The 25,811-nt window shown below is 36.6% G+C and overlaps 2 protein-coding genes across 3 annotated transcripts; one reads left to right on the top strand and one right to left on the bottom strand.

Moving 5' to 3' along the window:
• Positions 1–200: 200 nt before the first annotated feature.
• Positions 201–22,917, bottom strand: acox1 (acyl-CoA oxidase 1, palmitoyl). Of its 2 annotated transcripts, none has more exons than XM_075462550.1 (14): positions 22,679–22,917; positions 20,870–21,029; positions 19,267–19,427; positions 15,471–15,578; positions 14,659–14,778; positions 14,417–14,532; positions 13,704–13,873; positions 11,978–12,140; positions 10,261–10,451; positions 8,665–8,844; positions 7,431–7,536; positions 6,299–6,442; positions 4,987–5,193; positions 201–3,661 (listed from the first exon to the last, which is right to left on the bottom strand). In XM_075462550.1, exons 1-14 carry the CDS (start codon positions 22,785–22,787, stop codon positions 3,611–3,613), a joined length of 1,986 nt encoding a protein of 661 aa, XP_075318665.1. In that variant the 5' UTR covers positions 22,788–22,917; the 3' UTR covers positions 201–3,610. The 2 variants fall into 2 exon arrangements, with proteins under 2 accessions (XP_075318665.1, XP_075318664.1); XM_075462549.1 differs by lacking the exon at positions 19,267–19,427 and adding an exon at positions 17,223–17,383.
• ten1 (TEN1 subunit of CST complex) lies at positions 22,907–25,443 on the top strand. The gene is made up of 3 exons (XM_075462551.1): positions 22,907–23,124; positions 24,262–24,419; positions 24,831–25,443. Exons 1-3 carry the CDS (start codon positions 23,036–23,038, stop codon positions 24,980–24,982), a joined length of 399 nt encoding a protein of 132 aa, XP_075318666.1. The 5' UTR covers positions 22,907–23,035; the 3' UTR covers positions 24,983–25,443.
• Positions 25,444–25,811: the final 368 nt, after the last annotated feature.

Raw genomic sequence — 25,811 nt, 5'->3', positions numbered from 1 at the left:
GTTTGAATGGTGTCTCTAGCTGAAAGTATGCTGAAGTAGTTAAGTTTGAAAGAGGAGGAAGCTTTTTTTAATGATTTCAAAGGGTTTACCATTACTTTTAATGGGAGGAAAAGTTGTGCAAAAATCTTAATATTTAAAAAATGATAAAAGTCAGAAACACCAAAAATGATCGCCCCCCCATCTCCAGAAAGAGCTGAACGTTTTGTGCAAAAAATGGTTTAATTTGCTTAAAGTATACGGAAGTAGTTAAACGGCAAAAAACAGACGGAAAATAGGATAAAAATAAGAAACAGAAAAACATTAGAATGCCTTAATGCATTCTCACAACTACGCTATTGAGTTATGGAGTTCCATTTAAAAAAATACATCTTACTTTGATATAAACCAATCTTCCTTACACTTGCAATATATTGAATAAGACTGGGACTTTTCTAACTGGAAGAACACTTTTACTCAAGCTGCGATCATTTGCTGTCACCAAAGTAACAAAACAGTTACGAAACAGCACATCACCGACAACTGCACAAAGAATAACCAGGGTGTATACAGGTATAAACAAGTTAAATTTAAGACTTTTTAAGACCTTTTAATACCACTTCTAAATTAAATTTAAGACCAAAAGTACAATGGAAATACCAAGTAAACACACTGACAGTATGGTGAAATGACAAATGACAAGAATTGAGTTTAAGAACATCGGCTAAATGTGTGTCATGTGAAAAGATCAAAATGTCATCACTGTCCTAAATTAAATTTATTACAATATTTTCAGAACATTTAAGTCCCATGAAAAAATTCTTATAAAATCAAGTAAATATATTAAAAAAAAAAAATACTGTTCCTTTAGAGCAAAAAGAAAAATACACAAATATTTAAAACCCATGCAATCTGAATTCAAGACAATTAAATACTTTTTAAGGTCTTATTTTCAGGAAACTTGATTTAAGACTTTTTTAAGACCTGCGGCCACCCTGATAACGCTATTACGCAACTTTGAAAACAGTCAAACACACCTACTGCCTCACAAACTGTCTCAATGCATGCTGGGAAGAATCTGCCCAGATACTCCCCCAACATACAATGTTTTTGTTGTAGATAGTTTACAAAATAGAATATAAAATGAAAATCAGCTGATAACATTTTTGAAAGAATAGCAGAGAGAGGTTTGTCAGAAATGCATTTTCTTGCTGTCCATTTATTTATTTATTTTAATCAAAAATGAGCACACAGTTATGTTAGAAAGCAAAGGAAAGGCACTTTATTGGAAGAAATTAAAACCAAGAATATTTAATCTTTTTGAGTAATTATCTCTTGCAAGTTCCACTTAGAATCATTATCTTTGGTGACTAACTTTCACCAGTTCAACATGAGCAGGCTCATTTAGTTAAAACTTTAGTCTTTAGAGCAGAAAAAAAAAGACCAAAAAAATTAAGCTTATGGTAAAAATTCTGGTAAATTCAGTCTTTGAGTGGCTCTCAAAGTAAAGAATGTCTGACCAATAACATTTTACAGTTCCTTCAGTTATTTCCATCAAAATCTTTTTCTTTGGCTCATTAATAACAAAGCTGAACTTCTCTGTATTTCACCTTAAAAGTAAACTCAAGCAACTAAAAAGTGTGTCTTCGTGAAGTCCAAGTGTGCGTGTGTGTATCGTTTTTCTCCTTTTATTGAAATTCTTAAGACATTTTACAAATCAGACTTTATTAACAGGCTTCTACAGGAACAAGAAAAACACACCGTTTTTAAATCAACATATTTCAGTTAAAATTATTTACCAAATACTAAAATCATGTTTCTTATCATTCCTAAAATATGCAAAGATATTAAACACAAAAATGCTTGATGAACAGCTCAGGCATGACATGGTGATAATTACTGTGCCCATCCCACTGAAATGAAAGAATTGACAGCTTGTGTGATTACTAAAATGAAATGATTGCGAGAGAACATTCTGTTTGCTAGATTAAGGGAAGAAAAACTTCCTCAGGCACATATTTACCACACAAATCCACTTTACAGGTTACAGTAAGGCTTTAGAATGAAACAACAGAGGTCATGGCAGTCACATTGCTACTTTCCTTCCACCGAACGCTCACAGGCAATGTTGTGTTTCTGTTAGGTCTGTCAGTTTTTAAAAGAGATTCTTTCTACAACAGCATTGTCTGAAACTGTAATAATAAAAACAGATAAGCAGTAATCTAAAGGAAAGCTGTACAGTTTCCATACACCGCAATCATATCCGATTTCTCAATTATCAAGACAGTAAGAACTAAACAAATCACATTATTATAAAATTAAGGATTTAAAGTTTGTACTCTGAAATGTGTGTTAATTAAAAATGACCCACAACAAAAAAAAAAAAAAGAATGTTTCCAGAAGATGACCCTCCTAAACACATCAACCCCACATATAGGGAAGGATGAAAAGTAATGGACAGACACTATGCTGTGCATTGTGTGGCCTCTCAATAAGTGCTCACTAACTACCAGAAGTCTTTATATACACACACACACACACACACACACACACACACACACACACACACTTCAGTCTGCAGAAAACTTTATGCCTCTTAAACGCTTTCAAAAGCAAGTGGCTGCAGAGAAATGATTCACTAACAAGCAGCATCACATACACTTAGAAACCACTGAGCGAGTGACGGTTTTCTTAGAAAACGGGGGAATTTAGAACACCAAGGTTCTGAATTTTATCCCCTGCATGTCATCGACTGCCTCAAAACATTACACTGCCCCCCCCAAACACACACAACGCTTTACTATCTGCTAAAGGTGGCCACTGAGCTCAGCTTTCTATAAATGCAATACCATCTCTTTAGAGACTTAGAAAATGGATTCAAGCAGACCTCAGGCAATCATCTCTGCAAAGGAAGGAAACTGAAACCTGGTCACACGCTGGGGTTGAGTGTTTGATGCTATAAGGGCACATGTTTACTGAAACTCATCTGGTGAAAACTGCAGTTTAAGTGTTCTTTAATTCAATCATATTACACTTCAATTGAACATGTGTAAGTTGTCCGGCTTGTGAAGAAAGTGCTTCTTGATGATTAGAGTGATTAAAAAAAAAAAAAAAAAAAATGTCACTGAAAAAGTCATGCCATTAGTAATGATTGCTAGCATAACTGGATAACAAATAAAACAGTTTGTCAAACGTATAATCCAGTTTTACAGTTAATATAGTCACTATATTAGTGTCTATATTAACTGTAAAATGTGTCACCAGAAAGCAGAGAGAAGACAACAAAACGTGACATGAGTCAAAGTTTATGATGGAAGTTCTGTTTAGAGAATGTGGCGATCTAAAACTAAACAGATAGTTGTTCTTCCCGGTATTCTTAAAGCTATTTTCGTAGGTTGCAACTATTCATCAGTTCATTTAATCAATTTTCACCCCTGGTTATGTTTATTTTTCAAGGCTAATTGTGTTCCACTTTACCACAAAGAGAAAGACGAACAAAAGAGAGGGCTAAATTCCTGCTGATCTTGGCAACTGAAAAACATCATAGGGTCGATATGATGTTACTAGTATTAAACTTGTGCCTTTATATGCAGGGTGAAGGGTTTCAGCCAGGAGTTAAGGTCCACTGATGAGCTCACAGTTTAGACCGCAGAGGCTTCAGGTACTTGTGGAAGGATTCATGGACCTGAAGAAAAGAAATGAACAGGTTTCAGAGCGAGGTAATGGACGAGACTTGAGGACAAAGATGCATACAATTGCACACAAAGTTTTAAGTGGATGACAGCAGATCTATTGAAGGTTTCCTTTTAGTTCGATGGTCAAATAAAGCTTTTTAAACCAAGTTGTACTTTTGTTCAAATGTGAAGTGATTATTTTTGTATTTGATAGATCAAAAATCATAAAACTAAGAAGCATTTAAGTTCCACAGAAACATAAATAACCGCTGCTGTCGGCAGGTTTTGCTGAGCTCTGAGGTGGTGGGGATTTTTTTCTGGATTACTTTTGCATTACTTCACAATAATATTGGCATTTCCTCAGATCTATTTGTACAGTTGCTCTGGTGTCACATTGTCAGCTAATGAAAACATAGCAGATACCACAGAGAAGAGAAATTTGACCCTTTTTCCATTTAGTGATGCAAATCTGCTCCAGCTGCAGCTGTTCTGCCCAGCTGTGATTGATAAAGATTTTATTATAGTTTGGACTTCAGACTCCTGTCTCTGGTGATGAATGTATGTAGTCTCTATGATACCCCAAGGCATATGCCAACTACGCGGTCGCTTAGGGCCCCCACGCCACCAGGGGGCCCCAGAGAGCACCGAGACGTTGTGATAAAAAAGTAAATATATACATGAAATTAAAATAACATTGAATAATTTAAAAAGAAATTGTATTACACCAGAAAAAAAAAAAAATAATAATAATTTTAACAAAATACTAGGTTAATTTATGCCTCCTGTTGGCTGCTGCCACCGTTGGGCAAAATTATTTAAGTATTGTATTTTTTATTTAAGTATTTAATTTTGATTACAACTTTATTTTTCTGTAAGATAATGTGAATGAAATTGATTCTATTTTGTATTTGTATTTTGAACATTTTGCACACCATTGCACATCTGAAAGAAATTAAACTATTTAACGTGTTTACTATAAATGCAGTCTCCAGCCTGCTGATGTTACTTTCAAATAGTTAAATTAATGAGCCATACTTATACATCACTCTTTATGTAGAAGTTAATTAAACCATATTTATGAGTTTGCTATCCCTTTAAGGTTAAAAACAAGACACCTGTATAATGTAAGATGATTACAAATAATGCTAATGGTTGTGGGTCCGTTACACACATAACAGTGTAGCCTATGGAATAATGAGGCATCTGGAGCTGAGGTGGTGGTAGGGGGGCCCCAAATGAAATTCTGCTTAAGGCCCCATAAAGGCTTGGGCCGGCCCTGATTATGATTTACAGCGTATGATGATACAACTATTTTACTCTGACAATAGTGACGTACCTCCGTGGCATTGAGAGGTGAGCGGCGAGCCCACTCAAACAACTGCTCATAGACATTTCCATCGTATCGCCCCAGGACTGAATTGAGCTTCTTGTCATGGATGTCAAAGGCATCCACCAGTGCAACAGCGTTGATCCTCAGCTTAGACAGAAGCTCTTTGATGCGAATAGAAACCTGAAGCACCTGCGGCACGCTCAGCAGTCCAGCCTGAGAGAGAAAACAAAACAGTAGAGTCGCCCCGACCGAGTAAAATCATCTCAGGTCAGAGTGAGTTTAAAATGTGTACAGAGAAAATCTAATTTGCTTTATTAACAAAGAGACAAACTAAAGGCATTCTGATGTCATGCACAAAGTTTGAAACGAAAGAGGAGCTGAGGTAGGTTTAATATGGAAGCAGATGTGGATTTCACAGACCAGCAGCATGGGTTTCCAATACAGTTTTTAATAACAAAAAATGTTTTTAAACCTGTACTTTTTTTAACCTTCGTCTTGTGTTAGTTCCCTGTTACCATCCCTTATGACCCGCGTTTTAATTTAGTTGTAAAATACACTAAAAACAATCATCTATCATCCAATTTGTTTCTCATCTCTTGGTTACCTTGTTAGGCTTCCTTATCCATCAAAATATTGGTTTTAATATTTTTGGTGTGGGCCCCTGGGCCTTGTTTTTGTCAGTATACCCCTCAATTTCAATTTAAAAAAATGGGTTAGGGTTACCCTAAAACAAGGCAAAACGAGAATCCCCTGAAGCTCACATGATTGGGAGAGGAGCTGGCTGTCAGTGTGTTGGCTGACAGTGAACTTGTGATTTCAGTTTTGGCTCTAATTATTGCTTTATAATCTTATTTTTATAACTGGGTTGAAACCGACCCTAACAACACAAAGGTCTTAATTTCAACTAGAGCATTTTATAATTTAGTGAAAACAATTTTTTTTTTTGTTTTATTTTGTTGTAATAGAGGTTCCTGACAAAGTCATAAAGCATTGATGCAATAAACTAATTCATATGGTTATTTTATGCATCTAAAACCTAAAAACGGGTCGGTGCCGGCGACCCTAACACAAGACTATCATTAAAAAGAATAAATGGTGTACAATTCTGTGTTTGACCTCAGCGTGCTTTGATGTACTCAGAACCAGTCCATAACTACCACTTTCCCCCAGGTGAAAACAAAAAGTAAATAAATAAAGAACGCCAACAATGGTGACAGGGTACACAAACCAAAAATACAAGAGAGACAGATGTGCACTGATGCTCCATTTGTCGGATTGGTGTATACGGCTATTTACCGTACGGAAGGATTTTTCTTACCTGTAGGAAGTCTCCGGAGTTCTTTGCGATTCCATTCATAGCGTAGAGTAGAGCCAAAGTTGACAGAACCGAGTGGATCGCTGTGTCACCAACCTCCCCAAGCTTGTCAGTAAACACCTTCACTACAACATAGTGACAATGGGCCTAGAGACATGCAACAGATGAAAAAAGGAAATTAACTAGAAACAGCAGTGAGAATGCTTATGAGCTGAATGGGGATAGCTGACCATGCTAAAAAAGCTGAAAATAGTTCAATTTTAGCAGTAAAACGGTTGCTAAGGTATTGGTTGAAGGAATTTTGTGATTTTTGTGTACTACCAAACTTAACATTGGAGTTAGTCAGAGAATTTGAGAGGTTTATCTCGGTTCAAGGCTCATAGCTGAAATTCTGTAAATGTGAGCTCTTTAGTAGTTACATTGGCTGAAAGAGGACAAATTTTCCTACATTTTAAGGTATAATTTATTTCTCTAAGTTAAACTGTATGAAAGTTAGAGGAATTTGTTTGAAAAAAAACTGAAAAATTTTAAACTTATCAGCACGCACTCAACTGTGTGCTCATTCATAAAAATCAAGAAGGAGCAAAATGTTCATGTTTTTGAAACTGTCATATTTAAAAAATGGCTGAAGATTTGAAAAAGCTGAAACAATTGGATAATAGCTGAATGTCTTGTGACCCATTTAAAGTTTGAATGGTGTCTCTAGCTGAAAGCATGCTGAAATAGTTGGACAGAGGGGGATGATTTGGAAGAGCTGAAAGCAGTTTCCATTAATTTGAATGACGGGAACATTTTAATAAAAGTTGAATATCTTAAAAAGTGTAAAAGTTAAAAACACCAAAAATGATAGCAGGAATCTGCTTGATACCAAAATTGTAGAAATAGCTGAAAGTATGCAGGAGTATTTAAGTGCCGAAAACTGGCGGAATAATAATAATAATAATAATAATAATAATAATAATAATAATAATAAACAGAAACTTAATAGTGAGAATGCCTTAAAGCATTCTCACAATAAAGGAAACTCAGAGCAACAAACGACTCAAAAAGAGAGAGAAAACACACAAAAACACATATACCTGCCAGTAATGCATATGAAAGCCTTTTTTCTAGAAGCATACTAAACTGAACTCACATCTGAGGCTCTGACCAGGTCGATCGCGCTGTTGTTCCAGGCATCCTCCTGACTTATCCTGCGCTGCAGCTCCTGCTGGATGCTCTTTGCTGCCATCTCTACGAGACTACAAACACAGAAACATAGCCTACATTAGCCGAATGTTCTGTAGAATTAAGAACACAAATATCACAAACACCTTGACCAACATGCTCACCCATATTCATGTTTGACTCAGTAGGACAGTTCATTTGCCCAGTTTTCTTGAACAGTTTTTAAAGGAATAAGACTGCATTTTTGCTAACTAGATATAAACAAATATACAATTCTAAAATGAAGGATTGTTTGTTTGTTTGTTTTCGTTTAAAGCCAGTTTAGCAGCTATGGCTATTTCATGGCTAATACAGGTAATACATTGCACTTGACACTAAATATCAACAATGACATCTATAAATAAATTGATTAAATAAGTTTGTTCACGTCAAAGCACTTTAAAAAGTTTAAAACCTTTAAAGGTTGGACCTTATTAAAAATACCCACTACAGTACCTTCTTTAAAAAACTGCTGCGTTTTTATTCTAAGGGCAGAGCAAGATAGAATATGCTTAATTGATAAGGGATTACCACAAAGATCACATAGGGGAGGTTCACCTCCAGTTAACAAAAAACCACGAGTGAGTCTAGACTGTCCAATTCTACACCTTGTATAGTGATTTGTTTCACAGTATTACATATTTCATGCAGCTTATTTCCAGCACAGTTGTCCCAGTCGGCTTTCTAAAATGAAGGAAAATGAGAAAATAAAATGATGTAATGGAGAAGAAATGATGACTAAACTTTGCTTTTTAATTCCTCTGATGTGTGAACTGGCAAACCACATTTTGTCTCCTGCTATAAGACCGTTTGTGCTCACCACTGCTGACACTGACTACCAAATGGAGCTAAATGTGACTAAAGTGGACAGTGTGGATGGAGTGCTGTAATCTGAGCATATCATGTTACATTGAGAAAATGACAGGGCCAGAACTAGGGGTGACAGCAGAACAGCAGACGTACCAGACTGTGAGAGGGTAATGTTGACAGATAAAACATCAATGCATCAGATGCAGAATCATGTGCCAACATTTATCCCTCCTCAAGTTATTTAGTGGAAAGCCAAACTCACTGAATGTAAATTAGAATAAGAAATTCAAATATGGATCAAATATAGTCCAAGTGACCCAGTTACTTTTTCTTCTACTGCAGTTTTCTCTTACATGGCAGCACGGAGTTTGTAGATCTCCACAAGGCTGGTCAGGTCATTAATGTCCACTACGGTCGGTCTGGCAGAGACAGCCTGCGGCTGCAACCTCCGATCCTGCGACTCGTTCAGGTAGGATACGATGCCGCTCAGCTGCTGGCCCGCCTTGGCCTGTCGATAGCTCTTCACCAGGTATCTGCACAGACAAACATTGAGGTCGGCCACAGGTGAGACCTTAACTTTATGTACTTGTAACTTGTGAACCTTCCAGACCCCTCAGCTCATCTGGATCCGGTCTTCTATCAGTTCCCAGAGTCAGAACCAGACATGGAGAAGCTGCATTCAGCTTCTATGCTCCACATGTCTGGAACAAACTCCCAGAAAGCCTCAGATCAGCTGAAACGCTCAGTGTGTTTAAGTCCAGGTGGAAGACACACCTATTTTCAGCTGCGTTTGAATAAAGCTCAAAACTTAATCACATTTTAACTACTCATTTTATATTGTTCTTATTTCTTTCTACAATTTAAATCATGCTTTTTATTTCTCTGATTTTATCTAATGTTCTTATTTCTTTTTTGTTTAAAATTTAAATCATGCTTTTTATTTCTACTGTTTTAATGTCTCTGTAAAGCACTTTGAATCGCCTTGTTGTTGAATTGTGCTGCACAAATAAACCTGCCTTGCTTACTGCCTACTTCATTGGTTGATTGTACCAACTGTGTTTATTAGAATTGTTAATTTTTATAGGCTCGTATTCAATGAACAAATGCATTATTCACAGTAAATTATGCTTTTACTGATGAAAACGTTTCAAAACATGAAAATCACAAGTACATGAATTTCACATCAAACAAGTGTCACAAAAACTATCTATAAAAAAAAAATGAATGGATGGATGAATGTAGAATTCAGTCTCTGCACTCACATCTCATCCCATTAGGCTAATACAGTACGTGAGCAGTTAGTAAAATGATAGTTTTATAGCCTACCTTCCTATTTCTCATTTCACAATGCCTTTGAGCATACTGTAACATTCTACCATACATTTATTTTCCATACTTTATTAAGACTTTCACACAAAATTCAAGACTTTTCAAGGTCTGGAAAACAGTGCTTCAAAATTCCATACTTTATTAAGACTTTCAAGACTTGCGCAAGCACCCTGCACATACAAACACACAACACTGCTCACACACCCCTGACCACTTCCAATAGAGACAATATCCCTTCAAAACATCACAGCGGGTTTCTGAAACTGAATTGCTGACCTTTATGGTCCTGATGACACTAACTACAGATGCCATCATGGATTCCATTCCATTTGTTTTTACAGTGGTGGGAAAAAGGGTGTGTCTCCAGCATTTCTGGCAGAGTAAGTCTGCTGTGAGGGTGTATGCTTATGTCTGAATTTGTCCGTGCCTGGCCCTTATGTTAAAATGTGTAATAAACTGACTTGGGGAAAGTTTTTCAATGTGTTTTTCTTCAGCGAGAACTCAACTTTTTTTGTAATCTGTATTAACAACTTGTACATTTGACTAATTAAGAAGGCAAAGCATTTAAAACTCTAAAGGCTGTGAGCTTTGTGGTTGAACATTTCTTTGTGATGACTTACCTTGCAGTCTGCAGCATCATGACTGTGTTCTCTCCCTCGTAGGTGCAGGTTGGGGTAAACTCTACATAAATGTCAGGTAATGCACTGCTTCGAGAGTAACCATGGCCACCACAAGACATGCGGCACACTTCGATACCAGAGTTGGTTTCCCATGTGGTGAAGGCCTTTAGCCCCGCAGACAGGGCATGTAGCTGTAGATTGGAAGTAAAAAATAAACTTTATGCAATCCTGAACACTGATGAACATTTCTAATGTCTGCTTTAATCCCCAAACAGTTGGACCTTTGCTACTTGTTGGTTTCCTGCCATCTTTCCTGCACATCTCCAGTGCAACTGTCAAAACAGAAGCACTCAGAGTGTGAATCCATGTCCAATTCTATATTTTGAAATGTTAATGAAAGTGATCCCACCACACAAAATGTAAAAAAAAGTTCTTCCTTTACACGTGTTCAAACTCTCCACCACGTTTAATGAAATTCAACTTGATAGCTTATGCATAATCATGTTAACAAACAGATCATTTTAACGATCATGAAGCTCTAACTTGGTTTTTCCTTAAGTAAATGGTATATGGACTGTTCTTATACAGTGCCTTTCTAGTCTAGCTGACCACTCAAAGCGCTTTTACACTGCATGCCACACATTGCTTTTTTTGTCTGTCAGACACATTGATACACCGATGGACGCATCGGTAGGTAATGTGGGGTTCAGCGTATTGCCCAAGGACACTTCGGCATGTGGCCTGGGGAAACCACCGACAGATGATGGCAGACGACTGATAGAGGAATGAAGGCGTAATGCGATGGATAAAAAGCCTCTTGGTTTTTTTTCTTGCAATTGAAAAAGTTAACCAACCTGACTTTGAATTAATTATACAATCAGGCTAGCTTTACACGACAACGGTCTGAACACAATCCGCAAAAGTGGCGTTGCGTTCCCACTTTTTATTTCGCGTTTAGACGAGCGTCTTTGGGTGGGAATGTGCATGCACACGGTGACGCAAAAGTGTGTGAAATTTGCTGTAGTATGCATACCAGGTGGCTAGGTGGTACTGTGAAGCACTGCCATACAACAACACCAAGAGCGCGTGCATGCGTTGAAACTTCCTTCTACTTCTCTCCGTAGTAGCGCGAAATAGGAAATAGCCCACAGTCAAAAACCAAAACATAGCGAAGAAGCGAATAGCTATAAAAGCAGCTAAGACAACTTGAATGTCTGACTGATGGAAATAATCCGACATGTTTGTTACAGTTTGGCTGTACTGCACATGGTTATGACGTCAACGCGTATGCGAGGATACCCAGCGTGAGCAGCTCAGAGCACACATTTGCGTTTTCAACCCTTTAGACGGGAACGCGTCTTTAAGATTTCCACTCTGGAGGGTGGGTTCATTTTTTTGCGTTTTTAAGCCCCAAAAACGCTGTCGCCGTCTAAACGAAAGGCACATCTGATAAAATATTTTGTCGGTTTCACCCAGGAGCGTTGTCGTGTAAAGCCGGCCTCAGTTTAATCAAAATGTAATTGAAAGTAATAGAATGACAATAGTATTTGAGTACCTCCAAGGCTGTACATCAGTGCAAGCAATTTAACTGATTATAACTGAGTTTAAATGGTTAAATTACTGTGTCCTTATACCATCAACTTTCTATTCATAACCATTTGGGAAGGTAGATAACTATCAAGATTTTAGTAAAAAAAGAAAATTGCCAGGTCAGTACCTCGGGCAGCTCGCTGAAATCCCCCTGGTTGATGTCTCCAGAGATGCGATGGTAGATCTTTGTCATATACTGGCCAACAAAAGTGAAGGCATAGGCCATAGCTAACAGAGGGAACAGCTTGTACTGCTGTGTCTGATAGTCGAGGATCTGAGGTTCTGGCTCGCTGTAGATGAAAAAACAACAACAACAAAAAAAAAACAGGTTGATAGATGAGAATTGAAATTATTACAGAAATCATTACAAAACCAACTTTATGTCTAAATGCTGTTTAAATTTCACTGCTTTATCTGAACCTGTAAAGGGACTAGCAAGAGGGTCAATTCAATCGTAGATCACCTATCGAGATTTTTTACGTTTTCTTGTAATCTACTTTATATCCCACCCATAGTTTCTATTCTATTTATAATCAATTCAACTCTTACTGTTCTGCATTTCTAATTTTTATTATTTCATGTTATTGTTGAGTGTTGTACTTTGTGAGTGAAGTTACCGGAGTCAAATTCCTTGTTTGTTTAGTCAAACCTGGCCAATAAAGCTGATTCTGATTCTGATTAAATGCTCAACAAGCAGCTATCTATTGTCTCAAAATTAGTTAAAAATGTTGCTTGTACAAAGGTAATAGTGCTAGGTAATATACCAGTTTTCTTTAGCACTGGTGCCACATGCTGCGGCTGCCATCATACATCACAAAAACAGCAGCAACATAAATGTAGGTTACAGTGTGTCTTTTGGTTTTGGTGATGTTGTCACTGTTTAATGTACATGGTTGTTGCAGCAGTAGATGCAATGCATATAGATGGGTGTAGTCAATAATATAATATATTATTATATAATATAACAAAGTATTTTCAGTGGTCTGGGGTCTCCTCTTTATGCACCACTATTTAGTTTTTGTCAAGAGTATCTCCTTTGATCTCATCTTTATTGATATCAATTATAGTTTTTTTTTTTTATTTATCTTTTTTTTTTCTTTCAAAGTCTTTTAAAAAGGGAAAGTTATTGTTTTTTTAAAACTTTGACCTTATTTCTGGGATGACTTCAACGACACGCGCCGCTGCTGCACAGCTCATTCACTCCGTGCTCTGCGACGGTCGGCTAACTTCACACAGAGTTTGCTGCTGTTAGTTTTGTGCAACATGGCAGGATATTTAGCAGATTTTGATGACGTGGACGACGACTTTGAGTACGATGGACGTCCTTACCGGAGTGAATGAGCTGTGCTGCAGCGGTGCGCGTCGTTGAAGTCATCCCAGTAGACGCGTGTGTAGAAAGCCTCCAATAACAACAGCACGGCTGCTCTGAGCTAACAGTGCAATAGTACGCGTTCATTCATTCATTGGTCTTAAAGTATTGGTGAAATAAAGACAGATAATGCCTTATTTAGAGGCTGTATTGTCAATGCCCTGTTCTCTCCCGTTATATGGATATACGCCGATCTCCAGTGATCTAAATATCTTCCGAAGGACGCCGACTTTCACAAGCATTTTTCAACAGAAATTGACACCCTTGGTTCTGGTAAATTCAATTAAAAAAAAAAGGAGACTTTTCAAATCAAAACTCCAATGTTTGGAAGGATCATAGCTGTGAAGTAAATTCAAATTTTGAGCCCTACCACTACAGTACATATACATGACCTTAAACATGCATTTGTCTCTAACTGGAACTTGGGATTCTTGTGCAACTGGCAGCCAGAGTGCCTCCAATGTTGTACTTAGTGCTGACTGACCCCGGCCGGATTTCAGACTGATGACGGACAGAGCTGTAGCGGATGGCGATAGTGCAGGACTTTGCAATGGCCCTGGCTGACTCGCCTACAATCATAGAGCGGACAAACACCATGGTGCCGTAGGTCAGCTTTGCACTTGGTGGCTTCACATAAGTTCCATCTGGCTCCACCTGGTGGAGACACAAATTGCAACTGATGCTTCAACAGCTGAAACCCCATTATAAAATGCACTTTACTGTATGTTTACAAACCCTTATGGAAGAGTATTAGGGCCAGGCATAAGAAAAAATATAAATATTTTTTCTTATGCCTGGCCCTAATACTCTTCCGTAAACCCTAACTAAATCCTGAACATGACTGACTTTATTTCAGTCTACTTACAGTATTGTTAAATATTGCACTATATTAGCAGAAAAAATTGTGTTCAACCAGACGCTAAGTATACGGTTCTCAACTGTTGCTGAAGTCATACAGTCATGATTTCACAGATTTTAGAGTACAATATAATAGTCTGTCACTGTTGGGAAACAAAAGCAGATAGTGCAGTAATTTGCTTGATTATGAAAGCATCCGAGTGGTGAAGCATGTGTCCAACATAATGGCAGCAACTGTACAGACAATGGTGGGCATGCATGGGTATATTTACGCAAATAACAATCTCAACCTCAATAATAAGTACTTTTAAAGTAGCTTCTTCATTATAGTCATATCACCTTGGCATATTTCATAAGCATGTTCTCCCGTGGAATTCGCACATTCTCCAGTTTCAGGAAGCCATTGTCGACCTCATTAAAGCCAAACTTGGGTCCAATATCACCAACTACAATTCCTACAAGAAACAGACAACAAGATAGCAATAAGGACTGTGAAAAGGTGAAAAACAGGCAGAAAGATATAAGATGAGTTACTTTAGTACAAGCACCATAGTAGGAAAGTCATCGCAGACTGTGGTTACCTGGCAGGGGTTCATGTGTGCTCATGTCACGAATGGGTACGATGAAAGCATGAAGACCGTGACATTTACCAATACTGTGAAGCTGAGCTAAAACTATGGCATGGTTTGAGGACTTTCCAACTGGAACGAGAGAAAAAGACAGGGGTAAAACTTTATTCTTTTATGATTTAAACTTTTTTTTATTTTTCAAACAATAACAATGAACAAACAATAATCCACATTATATTATACAATATAAATTTAGTCCTTGACAAGTGACTTCAAGTGAATTATACAACATTACACACACACACAAAATTAAATAGTAAAAGGAACGAATGTATACAAAACAAAAATTAACAAATAAAAAAATTTATATATAAATATAATCACACATATCCACATAGTATATTAGTAAAAAATAAAATAAATAAAAAAAACAAAAAGTAATAATAATAATAAAATAGATAAATACAAAATAAATACAAACAAAAGTGATGCCAAACAAAATCTTGACATGAAGCTTCAAGAGTTCAGCTGTATATTCAGATGCCTAAGTATTTGAGCTGGAGAGGGTCGCTAATTGAATATAAGCCAGGTAGGGGCCCCATTTTCGATCATAATCATCTAGTTTGTTCAATAATTTAGGTAAAACTTTATTCTTAATGTAATCCAAGTTATCTCTGCCTGAAATGACTTAACATTATAAAGGAAATGTCTTATTTACGATCACAGAAATGCTAACAATATGCAGGGTCTTGGCTGAAAACAAACAAACAAAAAAAAATCTTGGACCTATCAGAGCAGAGACGTGACAGTGTGAAAGCACTTACGTCCTCCAGGCCACCATTTGATTGAGCTGACAGTGGGACTGTTCAGGACAAACTCCTGTGTTGCTGGATCATATGTGGCTGTTGTCTCCAGTCCTCTGAGGTGCGTGCCTGGAGTAAGACAACATATTAAAGCCCACACACACACGCACATGCACCCAGACACACCCGTGTGCAGAGGACATAGTTAAAAAGGAAAGAATATTTGAAGACATTAAGACAACATTGTGTCGCATGTTGACAAATGCCATTACTAATCCCTGAATAACATGCAGTAAAAATACAGAATCTGATCTTTTAGCGACAATCAAAATTCGGATTAAAAATATGAAACTGGATGATGGCACAAAAACAAGTTGAAAGTTTAAAATGTCTAGCTTTTATATTTTGTTTCTATTAAAAACAAAATGAACGAGGCCAACTCAAATTCTTACACAAAGAGAGTAAAGAAGTGCAGCTTGTAGGCGTTTGACAGATCTTTGATAAGGAACAACTTTTAAGAGGATTCCATTAATGCCACGACTACAGCATTAAAGCAAGTCTGCGGCCAGATCCAAAACCATGCTTTAATAAAAACCAAAACATCAAATAAAAAAATAAGAATCAAGAGATCATCAAATTCTGTCCCTATAGACAAAAGAGCTGGTGACAGAGCAAGAGAGGTAAGGTAAGAGGGGTTTGTCAAAGGGAGGTGTCTAATGCAGGCTAGTGGGCAGGTAGTAGAACAGCTAACAGACTACAGGTCTAGCCATGAAATTCAAAGTAATTAAACACATTTTTATACAAACATGAATTTATTTGTTATTGTTACGTATGGCAGATCTTCTGTTTTTCAGCATCAGAACTTAACTCTATTTCTTCAATGGTCACAAGTGGTCACAGTGTGACCATTGAGGTGTGGGTTTTTTACATATGAACGGTTTCACTAACTGTCTCACAAAGTGGGTGCTTACACAGATGGTTTGACACAATGGATGGCTCATAAAATGAAGTTAAACACTTTTACACCTTTTTCGAACATTTATGCAGCACATCGTACTCAACGCCACTTACTTGAACCCTGTAAAAATAGTGGAGGAGATCTTGTATTAAATAAATTTATAATTATGTAAGGTTAGTCGAAATGCTGTTTAATTAAAATTAATCAAAAAATAAATAAATAAATAACTTATATACTGATAGAATTTATGAACATTTGTAAAAATATTAGATTCCCTGCTGAACCTTTTTTGGATTTAAAATCCCTATGAAAAGGCCAGTGAAGTAATATTTGCCTTTGTATATTCATACTTTTCATGTAAAAAACAAAAGTTACGGAGGCTGCCTCCCTTCCCAAAAGCCCAGTACGCTCTGAATGGTCAGCTCCAGTGCCTTGATCAGGCACTGCCCACAATTTTGCATCAACTCAGAGGAAATCTGGATATCTCAAAAAGCATTTCATTTGATGAAAGATTTGTTCAGATCCCTGAATGAACATCTCAGTCACGAAAATTTCTAAACTGTTTTTCAGGAAACGCAAAAATACCAATAAGAATGCCTGCTAAATTACTGAAAATGCAATAGAAATGTAAAATATGATTTCATGAGGACTTTAAGTCTTTAACCAAAAAGTCTTATTAATACCGAAGTATTTCGGGGTATACTGAGAAAGCCATTATATGATCGCTTTTTAAATGACTAATTAAAAAAAAAAAGGAAAAACACTGGGTTTTGCTGAATAGGCTGGATATTTCGGACTGGTCTGTTCATTTTTACCGTGGCCCATCTCAGTCTGTGCGTAGGTTCCGATGATCTCTAGGTTCCACGCAGGCATGAAGAAACGGTCCATTTGTGCTGGGGTGGCCTGGTTGAGCAGAGTTGGCAGGAACATTGCCAAATGGAGATCCAAGGGCGATGGCCTGTCTGGATGCACACAACTTGGCCGCGGCAAACAGAAAAGAGGAGCAGGTGGTAATGTGGGAAAGGCAAAGAGGGAGATGCATGCGGTGTTTGTGATGGAGGCCATGATGTGAAAAGTTTAAGCAGATGAATGAGAAGATGATTTTTTTTTTTCCCATCCACAGGGGAAGATTGTGAATAACAATTGACACGGTTCAAATAAAGAAGATGTGAGGGAGGGGATAGAGAGTTTGTGCAAGCAACAGTAAAGGCAGAAGTGACAAAGACAAATTAGAACAGCTTGTGAGCATAACATGCATACTAGTATTTTTGATTTGATAACAAGTCAAACGCCACTAATTAAGACCCATCTTTAGTATTTCCCCCCCAAAAAATACTGCAGTTGATTCTGTTGCTTTTTTACATTATTTTAAACAATATGTACAGTTCTAATTTGGCCACAATATCAAAGCCACCTAGAGTGAAGCTTCAAAATTGGAAATGCTCTTCCTTTAGCACACGTGTCTCTCAGGGCAAGTCTTTATCTACATGAAGTCATTGAACAGAGACATACTGACCTATCATAGAGATACTCTGGCTATCAGTAAATATTGTGTAGGTACGTATTGTGTCAGTGTGAGCAACGTGACCACGGTTGATGTTGATGCTCAGTAGGCAATAAGAGCATATATGAGAATTAAGTTAGATTGGTTAAAGCAAACTGGATTTTTTTTTTTAACCATTTGGCCTAACAAGACAAAGTATTTCATATCACTACTTTCGTCCACTGTACTCAAGACTAGATGATGCATCAAGAAAATGTGAATAAGATTAATTAATAGTGAAAACAACTGTAAGTTTCTGGCTTGCAAACATACTGTCAGTAAAATAAACTGTTTTCAAGGAGTTTGGTCTTGTGTTGCCTTTCACCGAACCAAAGTGTTCTTGAAATTTAGAGCCATCGGTACTAAACTTTCAGTGTAGCTTTGAACGGATGAATCACAAATTCTTTCACATTGTTTTGTCACAGAAAGGCAGCAGACACTGGCTAGCTTGGCCTACATTCTGTCTCACACAGATCTGCCAGCCTCTCAGATGACAAAGAGACATTCAGAGGCTTCATTGTGGGTTCCCAGACCACATATTTCCACACCAAAACGCTGCTGCCGGATCACCTTCTAATTCTCACACTTAATATATATATATATATATATATTTTTTAAATACAATTTCTGATCATTCAGTATGTCAAAAGTCAAACTAAAGACAGACTAGACAATTGGGAAAATTACCCGATTAAAATAATTTGCAAATTTCATTAATCATTTGTACAGATGAAAAGCAATCGCAGCACATCAATCAAAATATACACAGACTTCATTATATGGGCATCATTAATCACACAGAAGAGAAATGAGAGAGCTGTGAGTGGGAAAGCAGAAGTCCCAACAGATGTTGATGGGAGCGTGTTCTGGACAGAACTAAACTAGTTTTAGTCTAAAATACTGTTAATTATGAAGGTGTTAAAGGGCATCCATTAGTGAAACTAAGTTAATGATACTAATACAGCAACAGGTGCTTTACAAGGACAAATTACCATCTCTTGTTAAAAAAATAAAATAAAATAAATATCAAATGTACTGACGCAATCATCAAGACACACATGCAGCTACTTTGAATTTTCTATACGATTTGGATCTGTCAAACATATACAAGAAGCTCCTCTTGATAATAAGCCATTATCCAGTCTTGCCAAAATTGGTCTGCCCCCCCCCCCTCCTTTTGCTTAAAATACAAATTAAGTTAAACACTTAAAAGATGATCATATTCATCTGTACCATTTTTGCTCACTATAATGAGGTTGTTTCCAAGCCCCTTAAGAAAAGAAATCAAGTCAATGAGTTTCAAGTCCAGAACTGACCGTGACCCATCTCAGTTTGGGCATATGTGCCAACAGCCTGGAAGGACTCTGCCAGAGGCAGCCATTTCTTGGCCTGCTGAGGGTCACACTGGCTGTACAGGGTTGGGATGAACATGACAGAGTGCAGCCCCAAAGCCTCATTTTGGTTGCCTTTTGCCATACTGGATGAAGATAGGTGCAGGATACACAACTGAAGTTCAGATTCACGGTTACTCAAACATCAGACAACTGGTGCGTTTTCTTTCTATTTTTTTTTTTTCCCCCATGAATAGGTTATTGAAGCCTTCAAGAACTTATGGCTACCTTAAGGATCCACTTTCATCTCGTACTAACATGGAAAAGATTTTTCATGAATTACCTATCTATGGAAGTTTTTCTGTGCCATCAGAGTTTGAATACGAATTTCTAATATTGAATTTTTACAGCATCAAAATCAGACTTTGAATTTGAAAAACCAACAGTGTAAAAAATATATATATATATATATATATATATATATATATATATTTCTAAAAACAAAAATCAGTGTAAAAAAAAAAAAAAAACAACATCTAAAAATTCAGTGGAAAAAAAATTCAACTTAAAAAAATTCAACTGAATTTTTTGAAGTTGAATTTTTTTCCACTGATTTTTGTTTTTAGAAATTTATTTATTTTTTTACACTGTTGGTTTTTCAAATTCAAAGTCTGATTTTGATGCTGTAAAAATTCAATATTAGAAATTCGTATTCAAACTCTGATGGCACAGAAAAACTTCCATACCTATCCAATAAATTTGAACTCCTTAGCAGGGAAAGAAAAGTTAAAGAGTTAAAGTAGGCATAAATACAAAAATGTGAATGACTGACGGCATAAAACAGTACATTTAGCTGGTTGAAAGAGTGCATTTGGGGGAACAAAGCATACTGGAAGTTTGGCCATAACAGTGTAAGTAGAGTTGTATGTCTGAGCTCAACCAACATGTATATCAAACTCTTCACAAAAACTACCGCCTGAATTCCCTGAAAGGATTATCTATTAAACGGCTGTACACTGCAGCGCTGCTGAGAGCCTGCATGGCCTCTGACACAGTTCTAATCTGACATGAACTTTGTTCCAACTGATCTTGACCGTTTTAAAGCTCCAAACAGCTGCACAAATTGTTCGAGTGGCAATTTATACATAATCGTTTTCCATCGTTTCCTGTAATTTTTTAACCACTGTCCTGTCTATTTGTCAAAGCTTGTCAAAGACGTTGTGAGCCCTTCACCTTTACATGTTAAAATACCGCACAAAATGTGTCAAATTCATGGTAAAAAACAATTAATCACGGTCTGCGATTGTTGTCATAAAGTACAGTTAGGAGGTAATGGTATTTTACTCCACAACCATAAACACTTGATGACACACCCTTGAGCCCATCTAAAGTCTTACTAGTTTGCTCCATATAAGACATTTTAGTGAATATATTCATAACTAAACTAACTTTTTTATCTTTTTTTGTGTGGGGCAAAATGTACTATGATAACAGTTGACTTCCATTATATCTCAGAGTCTGTAATGATAAAATTGTTGTGAATCACTTGAAATGACATGTGGGCACGATTGATTCTTTTACTGCACACCTCTTGTAGTGATAGATCTCCTCTGGGTCAGCAATGCCAAACTCTCTGAGCTTCAGGATCATCTGGGCGCTTTTCCGAACAGCCTGGTCATAGCGCTCACTGCGGGACAGGAAGTTTGGGTCTTCCTCGTCAAAATCTGGGTCTTTGAAAACCAGCGACTCTACAGAAGGAAGGAAAAAATAAATAAAAACATGCACCCCTGCATTGTCAAGGCTCCATTTTTTTTTTCAAGAGTTGTGCCACAGGACAAAAACATATCAATTTGTGGCCTTTCGATGTGAACCATTGATTTTGAAAGCACAATCAGTGTATCCTATGCGGCACCTTGTTTGGGACCCATTAGTTTAGTGGAAAGACAAACTTAAAAAAAAAAAACTGATGAGTTTATTGTGAGGATAATGCGTTCACAGGCGATGTTTAATGAATAATCATCTCAAATAGTTAAATAACGACTAAATGATAATCATGTAAAACAAAACAAACAAAAAACAACAACACCACAACCCTGATACAAGTCTGTTATCCATTTGCTGTAGAAAAACCTGAAAAATGTATGACTTTACATAACTGATACATCAACTGTGGTCTGGTTCAACATACCCAAATATTGCCAACATTCAGCAGGCTTTTTTTCTTTCTATCAGCCGTCTAACAAACTCATCCTCTCAGTAACAGTCATTCACAGAAATGTTGATATCACAATTAACAAATGTACAAATAAAAATATTAGAAATCTTTTGGTAAATTTAACTATTTCTTCTGCTAATTTGTTTTGGAAATCTCTTTATAGAGATGTGGAATGGAAAAAAAATGTGGTTGATCAGTAATGAATTCGGTCTAAACAATAAGATCAAGGAAGTATCTTTCAAAATTATACACAAAATATATCCAGCAAAAAGAAACATTAGAAAGATTTAAACTTGATATTGAATACTCTTGTGATTTCTGTGGCTTGTATGATGAATCTATTGCACATTTATTTTTTTCACTGTTTATATTGTCAAATGTTTTGGTTGAATGTACAAAATTTTATTGAAAAGAAAACTGGACATTCAATACATTTGCACGAAAAGGACATTTTACTTTAATTTGAAAATAACCAAATAGAAAAGGATTTAATTTTCTTTGTTATTTTTAGGTAAATTTCATATCCACAAAAGGAAATGGACTGACAGCAAACCAAATTTTACCGACATCAATGGTTTAGAAATGCCTAAGGCTTTAAAAACAAACTTTATTTTGGAAAAAGTTTTATTTTATTTAAATAATATGTTTTTCTCTACAGTGATGCAATTTATATGCATGATGTTTCTATACGTTTCTTTGTACATATATATATATATATATATATATATATATAAATACATTGTTTTTTCTTCCCCTGGCTAAACAGTTTTGTTATGTATATAATTGTTAATAAAGTTTAAAAAAAACAAACAAAAAAGAAACAGTCATTCACAGTCTTTAAGCAGATCAGTTAGCATAGGTGCTGCTACAATAAAGATGTCTGGCAAATAACACCGAAGCCGAATTGACCCCGAACACATTAAATTACGGTAACACATCATACTTAAGAAATATCTCTTAAGCGGATCATTTAAAAAAATATTTCAAAATGATCTTAATGCAGTATTTCCGGACACTTTTGTTATAACCTGGCGTTAAATGGAGGGTTAGCAGCCCCTGAAAGCAATGATGCGGCGTCTTTTTCCCTCTTCCAGCTAACATCCCCACTATCATATGTAGTTTTAAAACGCCTGCAATAATAAACACGAACACCTTTTCAGTAAGGACATTATAAAAACTTACCAATTTCTCGTCTTCGTTTGGTCTTCTCAGGGCCCCCGTCCAAAATATTTGTCATTGTACCGACGTCAAATGTAGCGTTTTCCCGCTCTCTCGTTATATCGGGATTCATAGCTCTTTATCTAAATATAAAAACGTATATTATGGGGAAAAAATAAATATACACTCGAATGTGTTGTATAAGTACTTTCACCTCCAGCAGCTTCCTGACCGCGCAGCCGCAGAAGGTTGAGACAGAGAAGTCACGTGGTATATATCCCGGAAGTACCAAGTCTCAACTGATGCTTCACGATTGATTACATTATTAATGGTAATATTGTTAAACTGTCTGAATTTTGTTTGACCAATTTTTTTTTTTAAATGGCGATACTTCCCTCAGCTGCAGTGTTTTATTTACCCTGGGAGGTAAACTCTGTGAGGGAAGGGGAATCATTGAGGACATTTGGAAGGTGGGTTTTTAGTACTTTAGTTGTGTTGCTCTAAGTGGCAAACATATTTTGCGAGAAATTAGCTTAATATGTCTTTTTGACTCGCGAGCATACATGTATAAAGTACTAGCGACTCAGACTTGAGTAGAAGTACAAGTACTCTATCAAAAAAGTGACTTGAGTAGAAGTAGAAGTGCTCTTTAAGCACCGTACTTAAGTGGAAGTACTAAAGTATTAAACATGTTTTGTACTTAAGTATTGCAAGTAGTTTATTTTTAAAATTACTACTCAAGTACTGAAAGTAAAAGAAAAAGTATTGTGTAGTGTAGTTATAAGAAATCAGTCGAAAGTTTGAAAATCAAATTGTTTATATTATTCAAAATGTTTGGCTGTAACAGCAGTACAGCGGAATAAGAGCACCTTAAAACATTGAGCTTAACTCTTTTGAACAAAAGAATATGTATTGGCAAGTATGTCCCTTCCCCCTTTAAAGCATCTCCCATCACTTCACACATTACACATTTTCTTTTCATCCTTGTCATTTTCTTTCAACTTGTTAAAAAAATCTCAAGGCCAGTAGGCCACATACAAATACAAATGTCATGTAAAAACAAAAAGTGATTAGAACACCTGAAAACATTGGGCTTAACTCTTTGTGAACAAACAGATCAAGCATGTCCCCTCTCCATTTAAAGCATCCCTCCCCTCTCTTTCCTGCTTGTGCTTTTTTTTCTCTACAACTTTTCCCTTTCTTAAACTGTGTGCATGCTTGTGTGTCTCTCTGTGTGTGTTTTTATATGTATGTTTGCGTGTTTGTATGCGTGTGGGTGTGTTTGTGCATGAATGAGTGTACGTTTTTATGTATGTGTGCGTTTATAATAACGAGTAACGATGCAGCACATAAAAAATGTATCGGAGTAAAAGTACTAAACTCATTGAAAATATGTACTGAAGTAAAAGTGGAAGTAGGAGAAAAAATTAATACTCCAGTAGAGTACAGATACAGCATTTTAGTACTTAAGTAGAGTAGTGAAGTAGTTCTACTTCGTTACTATACATCTCTGCTCGCGAGGTTATAAACAATATGGTTAACCAAAATTCATAGTTAATGTCGATACCTGAGATAAATTATTTGAGATCATTTGCTCAAATTTTCAGACTCATCTGCTATCAGCCGGAGGAGTCCAGGGCCACACTGTCAACTCAACATGCCTCAAAAGAGCACCACGTGTTGATCCACACGTTGTTCGTGGAGCCCTTTAACCCAATAATTGGAGCCCAATATTTGGTTTTGGGTGAGGCAGAGAATTTTGATGGTAAGAGGAAACTACTTGTCTGTGAAATGTTTTTTTTTTTATGTCAGCATTTTTAAACTTCAGTTTTTTTTCTTGGGTTCACGTATTGGTTAGAATATACACAGTTACGATCTGAAAGCGCACTTTTCATCAGACATTCAAATATTACTCTAATTGTTACTAATTCATACACTTTTAAAAGAAATGGGATACTGTATACATTTTTTTTTTTTTATATAAAACACTGGCGGTGGACTAATATTAATAATTAAATACTATGGTGGTTTTGTTCTTTGATGATAATCGAGGCTTGATACCGGTGAAGCTGAGATTCTGGTGTTTGTTTAAAAGGAACCTCATTGGCTCTGGGCTCACTGAGAAAGATTCAGATGTCTCCCCTCCTACAGCCGCCCTTTTCTGTTTGTTTTGCAGGGGTGGGAATGATGGTCTGCGCCCGCGTGCTCAACTGTGTTGATGGTGTAAACATCGCCCTTCTCCAGAAAGCCATCGGTGAGCAAAGGAGTTTTTTCCGGGAGAGGGAGTGCAATCATGGCAATGTCACACAACCTGCAGGTGCAACCTGATCGCTGCCTTCATTCCCCTGGTTGCCTACCGTGTCTTTGGTTGGCAGCATGACAGCACCTCTGCCTCTTCATCTGTTTGTATGACTGTCTTGCTACCTTTAAACTCAACAGTTGCATGCACTTTATCAGGGTTTTCTTTGTATTTATTTTCTATTTATCTGTTAGTGGAGCAATCGAAGCCCAGCATTAGTGGATGGACACTAGATATTAGATATTGGATATGAAATATTTGCAAGTACATTGGCTACAGGACTCATTCCTAACATGTTGTACTTTCAGCCATGTCTGTGAGTGCTGAGACAATGTGTGATATTAGCTTTTATTGCTTCCTAACATTTTACTTGATATTATTTTGTTCTCTTTTTTCCAAAATACTTTATGGCAAAATATACATGTGTAACCTATTGGTCATGAAAAAGTGTCCATGTGTTAAAAATAAACTAAATATGGGCTGCATTGTTTATTGAAAGATTTTTTTCTTTCTTCTGTAGAGTTGCTGTTTATTAAAAAAAAAAAACAAACATTTTATCCCTGATATTTCAGACAGAATGGTGAGAGACTCAAAGTGTAACTTCAAACTCAAACATTTTTGTCTGAATTAGTTTTGGAGCCTGAAAGAAGCAAGAGAATACAATGTCTCGAGAAAGAAGGATAATAAAATAACTAAAATGACACTTTTTTTTTAAAAGTCTACATTGCTGTCCTTCGCATTTTGTCCTAAATGCTTTATTTTAGCTCCTGTTTCTGGTCTGACTGGTTACAAATGAGTGCAAGGCAGCTGGGAAAAGGAATACATGAAAAGTAATACAAAAAACCTAAACACACCACC

The sequence above is a fragment of the Odontesthes bonariensis genome, chromosome 4, assembly GCF_027942865.1.
Source record: "Odontesthes bonariensis isolate fOdoBon6 chromosome 4, fOdoBon6.hap1, whole genome shotgun sequence".
Taxonomy (NCBI): domain Eukaryota; kingdom Metazoa; phylum Chordata; class Actinopteri; order Atheriniformes; family Atherinopsidae; genus Odontesthes; species Odontesthes bonariensis.
The sequence above is the reverse complement of the archived record's forward strand: the minus strand, read 5'-3'. Positions and strand labels throughout refer to the sequence as shown.

What these genes read in the sequence shown, in the direction of transcription:
- ten1 (XM_075462551.1), top strand. Translation starts at nt 23,036, where the DNA reads ATGGCGATACTTCCCTCAGCTGCAGTGTTTTATTTACCCTGGGAGGTA. An exon ending in TCATTGAGGACATTTGGAAG is followed by an intron (nt 23,125 to 24,261) that starts GTGGGTTTTTAG and finishes TCAAATTTTCAG; the next exon opens with ACTCATCTGCTATCAGCCGG. An exon ending in TGAGGCAGAGAATTTTGATG is followed by an intron (nt 24,420 to 24,830) that starts GTAAGAGGAAAC and finishes TTTGTTTTGCAG; the next exon opens with GGGTGGGAATGATGGTCTGC.
- acox1 (XM_075462550.1), bottom strand. Translation starts at nt 22,787, where the DNA reads ATGAATCCCGATATAACGAGAGAGCGGGAAAACGCTACATTTGACGTC. An exon ending in CAAATGGTGGCCTGGAGGAC is followed by an intron (nt 14,779 to 15,470) that starts GTAAGTGCTTTC and finishes CTCTCGTTCCAG; the next exon opens with TTGGAAAGTCCTCAAACCAT. An exon ending in CACCTCTCAATGCCACGGAG is followed by an intron (nt 3,662 to 4,986) that starts GTACGTCACTAT and finishes TCTTTTCTTCAG; the next exon opens with GTCCATGAATCCTTCCACAA.